At 43.5% G+C, this 17,811-nt stretch overlaps 4 protein-coding genes across 4 annotated transcripts; 1 reads left to right on the top strand and 3 right to left on the bottom strand.

The window, feature by feature from the left end:
• Window positions 1-430: 430 nt before the first annotated feature.
• LOC116201476 (extensin) lies at window positions 431-3,711 on the top strand. The gene has a single exon (XM_031532723.1). It carries the CDS (start codon window positions 946-948, stop codon window positions 3,337-3,339), a length of 2,394 nt encoding a protein of 797 aa, XP_031388583.1. The 5' UTR covers window positions 431-945; the 3' UTR covers window positions 3,340-3,711.
• Window positions 3,712-3,824: 113 nt separating this feature from the next.
• On the bottom strand, window positions 3,825-5,623 carry LOC116201477 (capsanthin/capsorubin synthase, chromoplastic-like). The gene has a single exon (XM_031532724.1). The coding sequence runs from the start codon at window positions 5,487-5,489 to the stop codon at window positions 3,978-3,980; it is 1,512 nt and encodes a 503-aa protein (XP_031388584.1). The 5' UTR covers window positions 5,490-5,623; the 3' UTR covers window positions 3,825-3,977.
• A 1,337-nt stretch (window positions 5,624-6,960) lies between these two features.
• On the bottom strand, window positions 6,961-10,906 carry LOC116201478 (vesicle-associated membrane protein 714). The gene is made up of 4 exons (XM_031532728.1): window positions 10,452-10,906; window positions 9,559-9,749; window positions 8,589-8,752; window positions 6,961-7,529 (listed from the first exon to the last, which is right to left on the bottom strand). Exons 1-4 carry the CDS (start codon window positions 10,666-10,668, stop codon window positions 7,439-7,441), a joined length of 663 nt encoding a protein of 220 aa, XP_031388588.1. The 5' UTR covers window positions 10,669-10,906; the 3' UTR covers window positions 6,961-7,438.
• A 1,372-nt stretch (window positions 10,907-12,278) lies between these two features.
• LOC116199173 (transcription factor DIVARICATA-like) lies at window positions 12,279-13,496 on the bottom strand. Its single transcript, XM_031529464.1, has 2 exons — window positions 13,045-13,496; window positions 12,279-12,725 (listed from the first exon to the last, which is right to left on the bottom strand). Exons 1-2 carry the CDS (start codon window positions 13,371-13,373, stop codon window positions 12,476-12,478), a joined length of 579 nt encoding a protein of 192 aa, XP_031385324.1. The 5' UTR covers window positions 13,374-13,496; the 3' UTR covers window positions 12,279-12,475.
• Window positions 13,497-17,811: the final 4,315 nt, after the last annotated feature.

Raw genomic sequence — 17,811 nt, 5'->3', positions numbered from 1 at the left:
AGTCCATTAACAGGATCAAAGAAGAATTGTCATACATCATCAAATTTTTACAGTTACATGTAACCTCAAATCTTCACCTTCCCGATTTTTTGTTCCTCCCCTAATTGTCTCGTTTCATTAAAATTTAAGAGCTCTCCACCACAGGTGTTAAACGATTTTGTTACCGATGAGCTAATCAGTGTGTCCTGTTCCACATCCATAAAGAGCACGCCCCACACGGGTTCGGAGTGCTCATGGACCGAGCAAGAGTCCAGTCGTGCAATTAGGTGAACACGAGTAAAGCTAAGATGGCTTTTCTCGGTTCGTATTGATGACCCTGCAGGGCAAACCCACCAAACCTTTATTTCACAAATGGAATTGGTAACTCCAGCACATGAACAGAACTACCACGTCCCGGAAATTATCGTAGTTATGATTGAACTAACCCGCTGATCATATTCCGAGAATGGATTGCTAATGCCAAGAGAGGAAAACCAATGAATAGCAATGCTAAGCTGAAGCTGATCATCATCATAGTCTGCAATCAACCCTCCCAGGTCTCTCCTTTGCCATTAATGTCTCCTCTGTTCAAACAAAACACGCACAAAAAAGAAACAAACCAACGTTAAACATTGTGATCTCACCAAACAAACAGCTGCCCATTGCTTTCTTCTACCTCTGCCATTAATGACTCAGATTTCCCCTTTAATCCCCTTGCTGATGAAACAATTGCCCAAAACCCGGAACGTTTCCCAGGCCTCCTTTTCCATCTGTCTGAGCACGAGCAATCCCCTCGACAATGACTCTGCTAGAGTCCACAGTCCATCAGTGTCTTCCAGTCCCTTGACCTGCATATAAATTCAGCTCAGTTCTTCTACCCTCCTGCAACTCACTACCAGAAGCCTAGCGAGTGTCTTGGCTCCGGTTCAGTAGTCTCCCTTTCCCGGATTTTCGCTTTCCTGAACCATGAGAACTTTCTCGGGGCCTGCATTGTTCTTCTCCTCCCTAATAGTGTTCTGCAGTCAGGTAGTTGTTGCCGAGTATGAGAAGGATAATGGCATTAGAATCCACCCCACCATGCGATCTGTCCCTGACCAGCTTCATGGATATTGGCCACCATCGCCTTCTTCGCCACCATCTTATGGGTTTCCACCACCACCACCTCTAGCGCCAGGGCGCCGTCCGCCCACTCACTGGCCGCCCCATGCTCGGAGTCCACCACCAGCACACAGGCCTCCTAGACACTGGCCTCCAAAGCATCGGCATCCGAGGTCTCCACCTCCGACTTATGAACAGCCACCTTCTCCAACACCAGCGTATTTTCCTCCACCGCCAAAATATAGGCCGCCGGCACCAACTTATCAGCCTCCCTCTTCACCGCCAGTATACGTGCCGACCCCTCCGACTTCTCAGCCTCCTCCTTCACTGTCACCACCATCTCCGTCTTCTCCACCTTCACCTTCTCCACCACCGGTTCACGGTACTCCCCCACCAACTTATCAGCCCACACCTCCCAATTACCAACCACCACCATCTTATGGGTTTCCACCACCGCCACCTCTAGTGCCAGGGCGCCGTCCGCCCACTCACTGGCCACCCCATGCTCGGAGTCCACCACCAGCACACAGGCCTCCTAGACACCGGCCTCCAAAGAATTGGCATCCGAGGTCTCCACCTCCGACTTATCAACGGCCACCTTCTCCAACACCAGCGTATTTTCCTCCACCGCCAAAATATAGGCCGCCTGCACCAACTTATCAGCCTCCCTCTTCACCGCCAGTATACGTGCCGACCCCTCCGACTTCTCAGCCTCCTTCTTCACTGTCACCACCATCTCCATCTTGTCCACCTTCACCTTCTCCACCACCGGTTTACGGTACTCCCACACCAACTTATCAGTCCACACCTCCCAATTACCAACCACCACCATCTTATGGGTTTCCACCACCGCCACCTCTAGTGCCAGGGCACCGTCCGCCCACTCACTGGCCACCCCATGCTCGGAGTCCACCACCAGCACACAGGCCTCCTAGACACCGGCCTCCAAAGCATCGGCATCCGAGGTCTCCACCTCCGACTTATCAACAGCCACCTTCTCCAACACCAGCGTATTTTCCTCCACCGCCAAAATATAGTCCGCCGGCACCAACTTATCAGCCTCCCTCTTCACCGCCAGTATACGTGCCGACCCCTCCGACTTCTCAGCCTCCTCCTTCACTGTCACCACCATCTCTGTCTTCTCCACCTTCACCTTCTCCACCACCGGTTCACGGTACTCCCCCACTAAATTATCAGCCCACACCTCCCAAATACCAACCACCACCTTCTCTGCCACCGCCAGTTTATGATCCTCCACCACCGAAGTACAGCCCACTACCTCCAAGTCCCGCTCCATCTTCACCTCCACAACCTATTAGCCCACCTCAACCGGTCTATAGTCCTCCACCCACTTATCAACCTCCACCGTCTTCACCCCCACCTCCTCCATCTTACCAGCCTCCATCTTCTCCACCACCGATTTACGATTGTCCCCCGCCAAGTTATCAACCTCCACCTTCTTCATCACCACCAGTATACTGTCCTTGGCCTCCCAAATATCAACCACCACCTTCTCCGCAACCATCAGTCTATAGTCCTCCACCAATATATAGTCCATCACCTCCAAGTCCCCCTCTACCTTCACCACCGCCACCTATTTATAGCCTAATTCCATCTCCACCGGCTTATAGTCGTTCTCCACCCACTTATCAGCCTCCAACATGTTCACCATCGACTCACAGTCCACCTTCACCACTCTACACTTCTCCTCCACCCACTTATCAGCCTCCAACGTCTTCACCACCACTGGCAACTTGCAGTCCACCTCTACCGGTCTACAATCCTCCACCCATTTATCAGCCTCCATCATCTTCACCACCACCGACTTATGGTCCACCCACACCGGTCTACAGTCCTCCTCCACGCACTTATCAACCTCCACAGTCCACACGACCAACACCACCGACCTACAGTGCACCTCCTCCAGTCTATAGTCCTCTTCCACCCACTTATCAGCCTCCACCGTCTTCACCATCTCCACCACCAACTTACAGTCCACCCCAACCACCCTATAGCCCTCCCCCTCCAACTTATCAGCCCTCACCTTCATCGCCTAGTCCACCAACTTATAGTCCACCTCAACCGGTCTATACCCCTCCTCCTCCAACTTATCAGCCATCACCCACACCGACTTACAGTCCACCTCCACCAGTATATGGCCCTCCCGCTCCAACTTTATCAACCTCCATGTCCATCACCACCACATTGTCGCCATCATCGTCCTCCTTCTCCACCAAGACACCAAAGACCACCAGTCCATAGGCCTCCAGCTCCACATCGCCGCCCCCCTCGTGCTTCCCCAACCTATCAACCACCACCCATTCAAACATCTGCTCCATCACCAACATACAACCCCCAGCCTAGCCCTCCCCCACAGTATGGGTATCCTCCGTCGCAATACAGTATTGAAGTTTAGTCGATAATGTTTAGTTTATATATATAAATATACATATATATGTGAACTAAGCTAATGGTCACTGATGAGTCCTACTCATCACCTCTATCAGACTTGTTTGTATGATCCGTGTTTGGTTCTACCATGTTCCCCTGTTTTCTATAGTTTAACCATGCCTTTCATATAGTTGTGTTTATTATATCTATTGCCAGTTTTATCAAATGAAGTATGTCATAATAGGGCGTTCTCTTGTTTTCTGAAGCATCATCCTCATTATAACATTATTGTATTAAATCAAAGACACCGTTCCCATGATCAGGCAAAAGAACAACTGGAATAAATCGTCAATATGTTCGTATGAAAAGACTGTGTTTCTTATTCAAATACCGAAGTGAAAAATTATACATTGAAATCTCAATTGCACTTGACAGTACAAATTTATAAAGCTGAGGCTGCATATCTTGCAAGCTTCTAAATCAAAAAGGTTTCCCGCTGTCCTCCTATCTCATATAGTTTCAAGTGCTAGACTGCCGACCATTTTAACCAAAGGAACAGGGCACTTAGTCAATATATCTAACCTGGACAGATTCGAGGCATGCCCGAATAATGATACACTTAACATAGCAAGCTCTCCGAGGGACAATCTCGAGGAGAGGAATCCGTGCCAGTAGTAAGGGTTCAGATTGAAAAAAGCATCAAAAAACCTCCTCGTCCCGTTCAGGTCCAGCTTGAGCAGAGTCTCCATCCCGAACGCATAAAACTCCCGAGTGCACCTTCTCTCAACGGGCCAGAGCCCCGCCCAGACCCGTTGATGGAGCGGCCTCCCCCGGATCATTCTGGCTGAGCCAAGGCATTCTGCGATGACTGCAGCTAGGGCTGGGGCAAGGCCTAGTGTTCGGGCCACCATGTAGCCTGTGGATGGATGGACAATCCCAGAAGTCCCACCGACCGCCATCAGACTCTGCGGGATCTTCAGGAGAGGCCCGCCCATTGGAATCAGGCACTTCTCTTCCTCCAACACCCTCGTCACTCGAATCCCCAAATGCCTCAATCTCGCAACCATCCTTCTCTTTACCTCTGAGTAAGATAGCATGGGCCTACTGACTAAAGATGTCTCCTCAAGAAAAATCAAATTTGAACTAAAGGGCATTGCATACATGAACGTTGGAAACCTTGAGCTGCTCTCTCGGAGGTAAGGCTCGTTCCCAAGATGAGAGTCCCTCCAGTCCATGAGCACCATCTTGTCCAAATCATAAGGGTGAGAATCCACCTCGGCCAGAATCCCATGAGCGATCTGATACCCGTGATTTCTCGGCTTATCATACTCAATGAACGGGCTTGAGAATCCACTCGCGTCGACAATCAAGTTCGCTTTCAGTTGGGTCCCATCATCGCAAGTGATTGAGGACTCGAACTCCTCATGCTGGATTTCCCAAACCTTAGCCTCGTGAAACCTAACTCCGCCCGAAATGCAGCCTTCCAACAGCTTCGATTTCAGCTTCTTCCTGCTGACTCTGCCGTATGGCCGGTCCAAATACTTGGTCTTGCGCTCATCGATAAACACAGTGGTCATATCCCACGTCTTGTCAAGACAGTCCGCGAGCCCCATGCTCTCGAACTCATCGACCCACGAACCGTAATTGTTCGCCCACATAGACAGCGGAGACGGGTCCACACAGCACAACCGGATCCCATACCTCGACACCTGCTCGGCCAGCCTGAGTCCCGCAGGCCCTGCACCGATCACGATCATGTCAAAACGACGCTGGCGGCGGTCGCTCGGGTCGAACCAGGATAGCTCATCGAACTCCAGGGAATCAGGGACCGGTTCGGGCGTAAGGTCGAGGAAGTTCCCGAATTTGCTGGTTCGAGCCCTAGCATCGGGGTTACGCGGAAGCCGATTGAGGGTCCCGAAGAAGGAACGGGGGACAGGAGGAGGAGGAGGAGGGGGTGAAAAGAGGGGCTTGGTGGGGCCGAGGGGAGGAAGAGGGTGGGACCCGAGAAGTAGGGTCGCCATGGAAGAGATGGATGAAGATTATTTGAATTTGATTACTTATACAGAGGAGGAGAGCTGAGCTGAGAGGAAGAGGAATCTGTGGGGAGGGGGGTTGTGGCGGAGAAGACGAAGATACCGGGCGTTGACTGTTTTGGCGCTTCTTTTAAATGGACAATTAATTTAATTTTATTAATATATCCGATCATACGTAAATGGGGAAGGAAGGAAATCATAAAATAATGGAGTGTGATTTGCTGTTGCTGGGTGGAGCACTACCGGAGTGAGGGTGGGGACCACGTGGGTGTGTTGGGGGTCGGCTTGGGTTTGGACCGACCAGGTGAGGACAGACCTGACCGAAAGGTGCGAAAGCATCGTACCCGGGCCCACCACGAGGAGGCTGGCCCACATAACCAAACTCAGTTTTGAAACTTCTTCATCCCCGCCCCACCCCCCCCCCCCCCCAAACCCCGAACATAGGGAGGTGGGTCCCAGTAACGAGGACCCGGCCTGGACCCAGAAAAGGTCAGACAGTACCGTGTGGGCCATAGCCTAACCCCTTGAGTCACGGCCATTCGCTCGTAGTCACCGACCCAAATTCTCATGCCATGCAATTCCCCGGCGCAATGAATCACCCACTGCTTCAAGTTATGACGATACTCGTCAATTTCGAGTTACTGTACCATATGTAATCAGTTTCCTAGGAAATTGCAAATTCTGATAGAAGCGATCCGACCAACCAGTCTTTATTATAGAGGCCTACAGATGTCAATCCGAATCAAAGATCTCAGCTAGTATGAACGAGAACCAACACCTTGATCCAATAGGATGACAATAAAATAGAGTAGCGTAACATGCATGCTACCAAGTTATAGAACTACGGATGTTTTTCCATTCTGATGTAGAGCGAACCGGTTTGTTCTAAGATTAAGACACGTTAGCACACCGACGAAGAAATACCTTCGAGGAGAGCTGAATGCAGGCACAGACAAATGAACAGGAGAGACGACATATATTGCGATTAAATGGGTCGTATCTAAATGGATTCGTGTCAGAAAGTTCTAAATTCAAACACAATACGTTTAATAAACGTATCAATATTTTCAAACACGAACACAAACAAGTTTAATTACGGATTGTACGGACACGACACGTCTAATTCGTTTAACTAAACGTGTCTAAATGTGTATGTATGCTTACCAACACAATATGACACCATTATCTTGAGGCATATAATATACTTACATGATATGACACTATTGACTTTAATTACACATTATTACACGATCGACGTGATAAAAGCACATAAACAAGTGATTTATATAAACAAATTAGATGATTTTAGTGTCCTTTATTCTATAAATTAATGCAATATGTGAAACAAATTTATTAACACGATAACACATAATATAAATTGATCTAACTATGTCTAAACGAGTTACAAAAATTAAACCCATTTAAACACGAGTATTTAAAATAATCATGTCTAAACAGATTCAACCGGTTTAAACAGGAAATACATTTAGCCTTAACCCAAATCCGCTTAACTCTGTGTTGTATCCATGTCATGTCAAATAATACCGGCCTTACAAATGAACGATGCAAGAACTAAACACACCCTTAAATAACTGCAAATTTCACGGAAGTTGTTTACAAGCTCACATTGATACGATGCTAAACCCGGTGATTATAGCATCTTAAGAAGCAAATATAGATACAGTATATACACAACACGCGTAAGGCTCCACAAGAGAGCTCATCAGGGATTTAGACTAGATCCAAGAAAGAAACGAGCATTTGACGCTCTTCCATGTAATGCAACGCAGAATGGGAGAATGTTTGCCTTACGAACCTTGCGAGTCCATTTCTGACGAATGAGAAGTTTGTCCAATTATTGCCCGCGTATATGACCGGGGAAAAAAACCATCTCATCAAGTGCACACCAAGATGCCAAGAGCTAGCAGAAGGGTGGGTCAAGATCTGCAGTTGGGTAAGGTAATGCCTCCGCAAGCAGCCGCAATTATAATGTACAGAAGCAGAAGGATCAAACCCGTCAGCAAGGCCCTGTGACATAGAAACGGTAGAGATTAAATCCAGGGCATTAGCGATGCTCACAGTTTTGATAAAAATGCATCGGCAAAATCAGTCTTCATTCAATCATCAGTTCTAGGATCAAGAAAGCCTTCCTGTGTTCTAAAGAGTGGCCTATTGTGATAAAAATCCGTTTTTCATATAATTGTTATGCAGTTTTATCATAATATCAGAACAGCAATTGAGCACATAAATGTGCGGATATTGAGAGGTCAGTATCATCTACCCAAGCCCATGAACTAAACAGCAAGGACCCGAACTGGAAGCGACCTCATTTAGTTATATTAGGCATAACCTTGAAGAGGAAAAAAAATGAAAGACAAATGGAAAAGAGAACACCCACGCTCAAAATTGAGGACGTAGGATCAAATGGAAAAATTAAGTTCCAAGTCAGGGCAACTGTTGACCTGAACAGAAGGGGGAAATAATTCTAGAAGGGGAAACAAGCCAGTCTTTGCATAAGCTCACAAATACATCACGATTGCTGGAGTGATTATTGAATCCCCCTTAAAGAACCATGAATAAGGTATTTAGGCGATGAAATTCTTCATAATTGGATTCTAATATTATTCCTAAATCCCCTCTTTAAAGCACCACCATAACCTCTATAGTGCATGCAGCACAAGAGGCTAACCAATCAGCTGTCCATAAAGGGATTCAAAAACCGCCCCTTCTATAGTATTCTTTTCCTTTACAGATTAACCCTACAGTGTTGGATGGCTGTATTACAGACAGGTTAAGCTAATTGAATGAATCTTCCCGGAACTCTGTTTCATCAATCTTGTCTATAAACCCACCTGCGGTGTATGCACATATTTGAGATGTAAAACAGTCTCATAAGAGAGTTAAAAGTGATTTGGATAAGTACGTTTACTATCCCTTTTATCTTCTCTGAAAAGTAAATTCACCGAAAGTAATTATTCTGGTACAGTAACAATGCAGTAAAATTAATTATAAAGAAGAAACAGAAACAGCATAGTAGGTTGATCTCAGAATTACAGGCTACATAGCTAGGAGAACAATGTGACTTACAATAGCTTGGCATTTTTCATCCAAAGAGCTCGGCGGAGTCTCTTTGATTGTTTCCTGAAGTGGAATGCACCATCTTGCATTGTAGCAGTTTTGTCAACGAGCAGCTCAATCCTGTCACCTCTCTCCAGTATCTTCTCAATGTTTTCCACCATGATAGTGCGTAACTGATGTAACATAACCCAGACTTTCAACCACAGGAAGCTATACAAGATAAAAAGAGGATATCGACAAAGGTGACAAGAAACATAAACAACTGGTGGATCAAATCAAATGATTCAAATTTTCCATTTTCTTATTGTATATGTGATTGGCACCTCTACGGTGCTTCATTTTGATTAATGAAATTTATTCTTACCAATCACAAATTAAAAAAAAAAAAAAATCCGTCGTAGACTAATGTCCAAGTTTGCAATTTCCTTGTGTAGAAACACACTTAAGTTACTTCGGTCTAAAATTTCTCAGGGGAAAAAAGTTTTAAAGCTGCCATAAAGAAAAAGAAATTTTCTAAAGTGCAATTTCACACTTTTTTTTCCCTCCCTCGAGAACAGGGAAACGGAATCGAGAGATTTTTGTTCTTTCTTTTTGCAATGAAATTATAGACCATAACATTCTTTGAAGCAGCCTCAATTTGTTCTGGCTTCGTGAAAGAAAGAATCATTACAAACCTGGAAAACTGTCCAAATCAATCACGTGACTCTTAATAAATTCCAAACTTTGCCTGTGATTTTAATATATGACTACTAAGCCACAAAAAGCTTTGATTTTAACAGACAGCATGTTTAAATACTAGAGCATGAGATGTGATACTCAGAGCAAACAGTACAAAGATCATAGACAACTTAGATGCCAAAACAGACAAAATTCTGACATCAGAACCACTCAATACATAGTGAAAAGAATAACAAGTGATATGTCCTATGCATCAAACAACATAAGATTATATAATGTTCCATTCAAGAAAGCCACTTGCCTCGCCAACTTCGCCTCTCACACGATTGAGGGTATCAGCGCTTGGATTACTGGAGAAAAATTCCATTTGCTGATGTAAGACCCTTGAGAATTCATCATTCATCGCATAGGCGGGAGCATAAGGTGCAACTCTACCATAGTTTTTCATGAATCTCATGTGAATATCCTCCAGATATGAAAAGGGAATTCTCCCTGAATAACACAGAAGATGATACCATGTTAATGCAGATAATAGATAATGAACACGAGCACGCTTAAAGCTTACATCTCGGTTTACCAAAGTTTCTCTATTAAGAACAGGGAAGAATGCACTAACTACAGTTCTGATCCTAGGAATTATTGTACGCTTCGCATGGACATGTTGACTCACTTGCACGGGGTAGGCATAACACTCAATGGATGCGTTTCATGTTATTAGAAATTCAGCTGAAACAGCACAGACATACATATAGTATTTCAGCTTAGCAAATTTCATGACTATCAAACGCCTAAACCTCTACAAGAATCATTTGCTTTGCAAACCCGAAACAAGCTAAACCTCGGGAAATTCAAGGCCATTTTAAGCTGATAGCTGCCCAACAAGGAATTTACACACACATTACTTATTTACACAATTGGCATCAACACACAACTATTAGTTCATTTCAAATCGAGAGTCATGCAAGTGATAAAACTCTCTAAGATCACCTTGCACAATTCGCAGCTTCAGACAAGTGAAAACAGATTGATTCGATCACTAAATCCCTATACAACTCATAGAGAACGATCAAGTCATTGGAAATGCATACACAAGTGAATCAAGTGAACGAGCTGAAAATCAGAGAAGAGTTAAAATCATCAGCCGCCTGCAGCGTATTGCATAGTTCGAAGAAATGGAAAGATGAAGAGACGCACTTCCGAAGGTGTCGTTGGCCATACAGAGGAAGGTGAGGCCATCGGATCTGAGGATGTGGAAGATGTACCGGTCCTGGGAGAAGCAGAGCCGCGAGTCGGCCTCCGAGGGGAGCTTCTCGAGGATACGCCGAGCCACCGCGCCGGTGTTGCCAGTCACGGCGCTGAACTCCGCCAGCACCACCGTACCCCTCGCCACCACCGCGTACAGGATCGCCATTTCTCGTCCAGAGGATCGGTTGAGCTATCAATCGACTCTTCTCATGTACAGGATCGGGGGGAAATGATCCGCCGCGATCGGCCGGTAATTGGCCGCCGCTCCGTTCGACGTCGCCGAGCTAACTCACTTGTGATCGAATGGTCGAGAAAAGGGGCGATTGGGCGAAGTCGATGGATCGGATGGCGGGGAGAAGTTTAATGTCACCGGCCGGCGCACGGTGGCCCGAACCCGTTGGATATGATACGCCTACCTACGGAAGTTCAACAAACATGGATTACCATCTCCAGGAAACTGGGCCTAGGCCCATTTACTGATGAGCCCATTCCAACACTCATTGTAGGCCCATAGATTTTTCTTCATATTTCCTTCTTTTTTATTTATTTTTTATTTTTTATTTGTCACGTTTTCATCCCACCTACATTGGAACTTAAACATTCAAGGGATTTTAGCTTTCTGAATGAATTAGAAACTGATGCTGGAAAAATCATAAATATGGAATTTGGAATCTTCAATCTTCTAGGGAATATGAATAGTTTTTTTTTTTTTCCCCTTCTCGAGTCCTAAAAAATCACACGATAATTTCCGCATACTGTTGTATGCTCAGATGGCCTTGAACTACTGAAAAACGAGGTTGGCTCGAATTCCCTCTGATGATCAAGTTTTCTGCTTGGGGAACACAACCAAGGTCTCTAAGAGTGAACAATAAATATTCAGGAAAAAAACAAAAAAAATCAGCAAAAAAGAGTGAACAATAAGCTTACCAAATCTGTCCAAACATTGGGTATACATAAGAAAACGCGCTAGGACATATACGGTGCGTTTGGTTTCAGATTTAAAATAACTTTGATTTTAATTGTGGAAAATAACAAAATGTTGTGTAGTGTGTTGAGTTAAAATTAAAGTTAAAATTTTTGTGATTTTAATCCTGAAAACAAACGATTCAATATTGTTGTCTAGGCCCACTAACTCTCCTGGCTGGGTGCGACTCCACGTAGGGCTCACTTTTGGATCGACATGCCCGATCTATAGATATGGTCCAATCGAAGCCCACAAAGCCGTTATCAGTTGAGCCTTATGAAGCTGGGACAGTGGCGGCCGGCGTTGGGTCCCCTACCGCTCCTCTAATTCCCGATTTTTCTTTTTCGATGTGAACTCTAACATTCAAAAGTCCAATGGACCTCGACAAATCCAATTGAGTTGGATCGACTCACTAAGGGATAGTGCTCTCACAACATTAATTTTTTTCATTAACAAGACTTGAATCCAAGACCCTGCTTAAAGAAAGTAAGCGTTGAACCGTTTGAATCAATCCACATTGATTCCTTCCTAATTTTCCACTCTCTATTTTTTCGTTGACTTCTTTTTGAAATTTATTTTATTTTTAGAAAAATTGGAAAAATAGTTGTTTTAAGGGTAACATGATTATTTTCATTTCTTATAATAATCTCAATCCATGACATGTACCAAGTAAATAATTGTGAAGTTACAATTTCATGGGACGTTAAATCTCATCCTATCTCGAGCCTATCTCATGTCCTATCCGATCTGCCACACGCGGTCTTTGTGAGTAAGGAGGGATAGATAGCAAAAACTAACAACCTGATGGTAAATCGTCGGAACAAGCAACTCTTTTTTTTTTTTTTTAACGTCTTCCTAGCCGGTGAGTTGATCAAGTGATAGATACAATTTAAAGTGGACTATTTACATTAACCAGATGGAAAGCAGAATATTCACATCTTAACATGTACACTACAAAGTACAAACCAGTGAGAGGCATTTTAATGTACGTATTAACCTAGTGATGGTTCTATGTCAAAGGATCGGGCGAGGGTCCGGCCCAATTACTATAATGGGCCAGGCCGGAGGGCCCAGGATCGGGGGCGGCGACGTCGTGAATGCTGGACCTCTTCTTCTCCTTCTTGGCGGAGGAGTTAAGTCGGAGGAAGTACTTCTGGGCGTGACTGGCCACTTGGGTCGGGGTTCTTGATACGACGGCGTTTCTCGATATGCTCCTCCAATCTCCTTTCCCATACCTCTGCAGCCCAACTAGAAATAACCTGCATACAACAAACAAAACAATTCGATATGGCGATTCAATGAGTCTCATCTGGTTTTCGAATAACCGAAAGCTATTGTTTGAAATTAAACATGTGAACTCGGGAAGTTGATTCCCGAGTCCTGAGAGTGCCTACTGGTAGGTTGGACCCGAGTGAATGTAACGATCGAAGATCAAAAGTTAAATTCACGGAGCTTATTATGTAGTATTTATTCGAAATATCATCTTTTGCTAGAGAAAATCATTAAGAAAAACGCCAGAAGCCAGAGAAATGAATGATTAGTTGAAATGGAACAGAGGTACGGCAATGCCCCACCCACCTATGCTCTTCCTCCGTCCAAGGGATACCCTTCCGCCGTTCAGCGTCGACTTTGGCCTTCAACCCGGATGAGGCCTGGGTTGAGATGGTCCCCGACGGCTCATAACCACCCCACTCTCCCGTCCCGCCCTCCTTGTAGCTCGGCAGCTTGACCCTTCCACAGTCAATCTCCATGACATCATGGACCAGGTCCTCGTAGTGCTGCCACACCTCGGCCGCAGACTTCCCCGGCACCCCGCGGGCTATCATCTCCCACCTGTTCGGCGTCTCCTCGGGGAAGACCACCAGCGCCTGCTCGAACAGCTTGTCCTCATACAGCGACCACGCCATATCCGAAATCAAATGAAAGCGCTGGCTCCGTTCTATTTTCTCTATCTCTATCGAGAATGAATTGGCCCGTGGCGGCTTTCGTACGGCCGTGAGCTGTAAATTTCGTAATAATTTATGCGCATGAGGTTTGACCGAGGAAGCTATGGTAGGTGATCTCTTTCGGATCACGTCTGTTAATTTAATCGTTAAGGTTCAATTAAATTATTGTAATTTGCAACACGAACACGTTCCGAGGAATCAATGTTTTTGTCGTAGCACAACCTTTAAAAAAGTGGAAGATATCTACGGGAGACGATAGCCATAAAGCCGAGGCCACCCAACTTGGTTTATTAATATTGTTTGGCCGGTCGTATCACAATTATCTTTCCAATATGCAATCTTTTCTATCACAATGATCATTCAGCTCGTCCTCATACAGCAGCCCCGCCATATCCGGTCACGACTCCGCTAGCTTAGACTAGTCGAGGAACCCAATATTTGGACGTGATGGCCCGATTTGAGCTTCTAATGTTTAGATCTTAGATCTCTAATTTTGTTGTTCAGTTGCCGGTGAAATTCTGTCAGATGCGGAATCATTAAAATTTACGAAAGATGATCTGGAAAAGTATGCGCTTCAGGGATGGTGACACGTTGGCAGGATAGAGAAATTATTACATAGAGATGCCTGAGATGCTTTTTCCCATGGAAATACTTCGAAGCTATATGTACATACAAATAATATATATATATATATATATTTCTTTTCGAGTGTGATTATTGTGATAATATAATAAAATAAAAATTTTAATAATTAATAGAAAGTTTGAGTAATCTCACTAAAAGAGCATAAATAATTGTTCTACACTATTTTTTGATAAAGCTATATATACTTTAAAAAATAAAATATGCACAAATTGAACTTCTTGGACCTTATTCACTCCCCCATTTGCTTGTCAATTAATTTTTTTTTAAAGAGTGGTATCCACATAAAAAAAAAGGTGCAATTTTCATATTGCACTATATGTACACGAACTTTGTGTAAGTCAGAATACATTGAGAATATGGAGAATTTTAGCATGACACACGATCATGCGGACGAGTGCATCCTGACCGTCGGATGCTTCCCTTTTATGCGGGCTTCATGAGCATCCGATGCGGGAGAGCCGCATGTCACCATAGATACACCCCGAAAACATTTCATAAAAACTCAGTTATTCAAACGAAGAATTAATCTAAAATGGTACCCTAAATATGCGTCATGATTTCACGGAAAGCAATTATTATCCTGATTAAAGTGAAATACAGGAAAAGCAATCAGATTTCAGATCTCTGTCATGCTGCTATCCATTGTACGGAGTTTATTTTAATCGGGCGGGCCCCATCTTCTCACCTGCCGAACAAGCAAGTCGGCCTAATTGCATAGCGGATAAGATCTTTTCAATCTTCTCTTTATCTTTTTTTCTAACATGAACCAAAGAGAAACTTCCATCGCATCTCTAGATCATTGGATTAGGGAATGCGAAAGAAAGAAATGGATAATCATTCGGTATTTAGGATTCATGGGTTTATGAAAGATTTACACCTCGTTTGAAATCAATTTTTGCAAAAAAATTATTTGAATTCATTTTGTTTCAGTTTTTTTCTTTTGATAAGGGATATATTTCATTAATCAAAAGACCGTATAACTTACACTTATCCAATGAAAACATTTAATAAAATCTATGAAGACTGTGTACATCAAAATTCAAAAGTTGAATTAGCTAACGAAGACCTAAGCTTAGTTTGTACATTAGGAATAAATCACACTCTTAGCTTTGTAAGTCTTGTTATCTACTGTAAGATGGAAGAAATAGAGCTCCGCTTTCCCTGAAAAACACAAGCATTCTGTTCCCGCCAAACTTAATATATATAGCAGGTCCAGAGTAAACGCAAAACTATCAAATCAAGCTTCTTGCCTTTAATCAAACAAATCCATTGCATTTCAGATTTTCAATTCCTCAGTCTTCTGGACGCCAAATCGACTAAGCGCGCTCCTCCATATTGTTTGGGCAACTAGACACGTGAAAATAGGCGGTCCCTTGATTCTATCTCCAATCCACAAAATTGGCATTCAGGGGTTGCAATGGGGAATCCTCATCTCAACAATCTATTTTTTGTTGCAAGTTTGTCTTTCACAGCAAGCCAATATGTAAAAGAAGCTTGAGGGATATTCCATGGGAACCATATAGCCTTCCACCAATGGACCTGTTCTTCTTTTGCTCTGAGTTGTTCCTAAGCCGAAGCTGCAGTAAATTGTCTCGTCTTAGACAAAGACCAGGTAATGCCATCTTGTTTTCAGCTGAGTTGTACAAGTAATTGTCTTTACTTACTCAATTTGGAGATCAGACGTTCTAGGCCAATCCCAATCTCCGAGCTTAAGAATGGAGCTAACTTTTGCATTCCTTCCAATAGTAGAGAAACATAGGAATTGCCTGGCAGAGTAATCCAAGAGCGACATATCCAAAACCCATGGATCATACCAGAAAAATATACCTGACAAAAGGTTTGATGAGAGGCCTTAGCTGTAACTCTTTCCTCCGGCTCCATGAGCAATGTGAGGGGGCTTTAAGGGCATAGAAGCTTACCTTTGATCAAGAATTTGTTAATGATATGCCATAGAATGAGTTTATGTATTCGGATAATTTTTATTTATGGCAATGAATTTATTCTATAATCATATATTGTCTATGATTATTTGAATAAAGCCTGTAAGATATTTTATGAATACTTCATTCTTAAAAGTTAGGGAAAAAGACAAAAAACCCTTTTGTGCTTTGTGGTTTGGACAAATAACACAATGTTCTTCTCCTAGAGACATATAACACCCTATTCTTTACTGCGTCAGAGACAGGGGGTAACACTGTTAAATTTCTTTTCAGTGGACCATTTTGCCATCAATACATTTTTAAGCCATTTTTAATTAACTTTTTGTCTTTCATTTTCCAGTCAGAGGACCGGCTTTAGGGTTCGGGGAAAAACTTCGACTACTGAAATAGGGCAAAGCTTCTCCTGCGAAATTCGACTGCTGAAATCGAAAGGGAACTGGAAATCTACCTCTGGAAGGACTCAACAAGGTTACCATGAAGGTTTAGGGCAAGGACTCAACGAGGCTACCTCCGAACTTCTTGTTGTATGATGCTTTCATTGTTCTCCTGATTTCTGTTTTTTCTGTGTAGATGTTTTTTCTGTGCTCGACTGTGTAATAATCTGTGAGAATGTTGTTTGTTATGCTTAAGTCTTTGTAGATTAAGACAGGGATTGCCTATCCTTATTTGTTCGTTATGCTTAAGTCTGATGTTACTCGTTTATTATGCACTTTTGCTGTTGCTGCTATTGTGTATGTGTGATATGTTAATAAGATAATATATCTGGTTTCCGAACTGTTCGGTTTGGTTTGACTAACAGCATGCTTGGAATTGGGGATGATATTCTGGTGAATTTTTTGCAGGGCAAATGGCTACCTCTACACACTCTTGCTGCATCAGGAGAATTTTACCTTGTAGATGCTTTGCTAAAGCATGAGGTAGACATCAATTCAGTAGTTAAGGCAGTTAATGCAGTTATCATTCTAGTTCTCAAGTTCTAGTTTTCCATTCATTTGAAGCTATTTGTTCACACATGTTTTTCTCCTTCCTGCAGGATTGCTCGACTGCACTTCACAAAGCAATCATTGGTAAAAACCAGACAATTACCAACTATTTATTAAGAGAATCTGTTGACCCACTTGTTCGGGATAAGGTGAGCGGAAGCTAGCCTACTAGTTCATGCCTTTTTGTGCATATATAGTCATATAAACGAGACAATCCCATCAGTATAGGGGTTACAAGACACTCTTAAGAAGTTCAATTTTCTTGTCTTCCCTTTAATTCTCAGTTTGACCATGCAAATGGGCCTTTGTTAACAGGGCCCCGCCATTAACTGTATCTATACATTCGCAGTGTCCATGGCCTTAAAAGGGCCTTTGCTTTGCTCTTTTTTTTTTTTGCATCTGTTCAGTTTTTCTTGCTTTTTTATTTTGTATCCGATCTGTTCTGCATCTCGTTCATGTTATAGAGACCAAAATGTCAACTTCATTAAAAGATAATTCTATTGAGGAGGAGCCTTCTGTGATTACGCAAGAGGAATTACACTCAAGTGTAATTACACAAGAACCTAACTGTAGCCATACAAGAGTTTCCAAGCAAGCTCTTGTAGATGATAAGGATGATGGTGATGGTGGATATTGGGATTCCACTGATGAATCACATGAGGATGAGAGGGATAATGAAGACCCCATATGGGTTAATGAAGGAATTGAAGCAGGAGGTGATGATGTATTCGGGTTAGGTTAGTTGCTCGAACAATTAGACCAATTTCATGTTGAGAGCGATGAAGATATTCAAAGTGAAGACAACACAGGTGATCTTAATGAGAATATGGA

This window comes from Punica granatum, chromosome 3, assembly GCF_007655135.1.
Source record: "Punica granatum isolate Tunisia-2019 chromosome 3, ASM765513v2, whole genome shotgun sequence".
Lineage (NCBI taxonomy): Eukaryota > Viridiplantae > Streptophyta > Magnoliopsida > Myrtales > Lythraceae > Punica > Punica granatum.
This window is presented reverse-complemented; position numbering and strand designations above follow the sequence as displayed.

Bases quoted from the DNA above. Each gene is read 5' to 3' on its own strand.
- LOC116201477 (XM_031532724.1), bottom strand. From the start codon at position 5,489: ATGGCGACCCTACTTCTCGGGTCCCACCCTCTTCCTCCCCTCGGCCCC.
- LOC116199173 (XM_031529464.1), bottom strand. From the start codon at position 13,373: ATGGCGTGGTCGCTGTATGAGGACAAGCTGTTCGAGCAGGCGCTGGTG. The intron at 12,726-13,044 runs GTGGGTGGGGCA...TGTTGTATGCAG, and splicing joins TGGACGGAGGAAGAGCATAG to GTTATTTCTAGTTGGGCTGC.
- LOC116201478 (XM_031532728.1), bottom strand. From the start codon at position 10,668: ATGGCGATCCTGTACGCGGTGGTGGCGAGGGGTACGGTGGTGCTGGCG. The intron at 9,750-10,451 runs GTGCGTCTCTTC...TGTGTTATTCAG, and splicing joins GGCCAACGACACCTTCGGAA to GGAGAATTCCCTTTTCATAT. The intron at 7,530-8,588 runs GTAAGTCACATT...TCTATGTCACAG, and splicing joins ATGAAAAATGCCAAGCTATT to GGCCTTGCTGACGGGTTTGA.
- LOC116201476 (XM_031532723.1), top strand. From the start codon at position 946: ATGAGAACTTTCTCGGGGCCTGCATTGTTCTTCTCCTCCCTAATAGTG.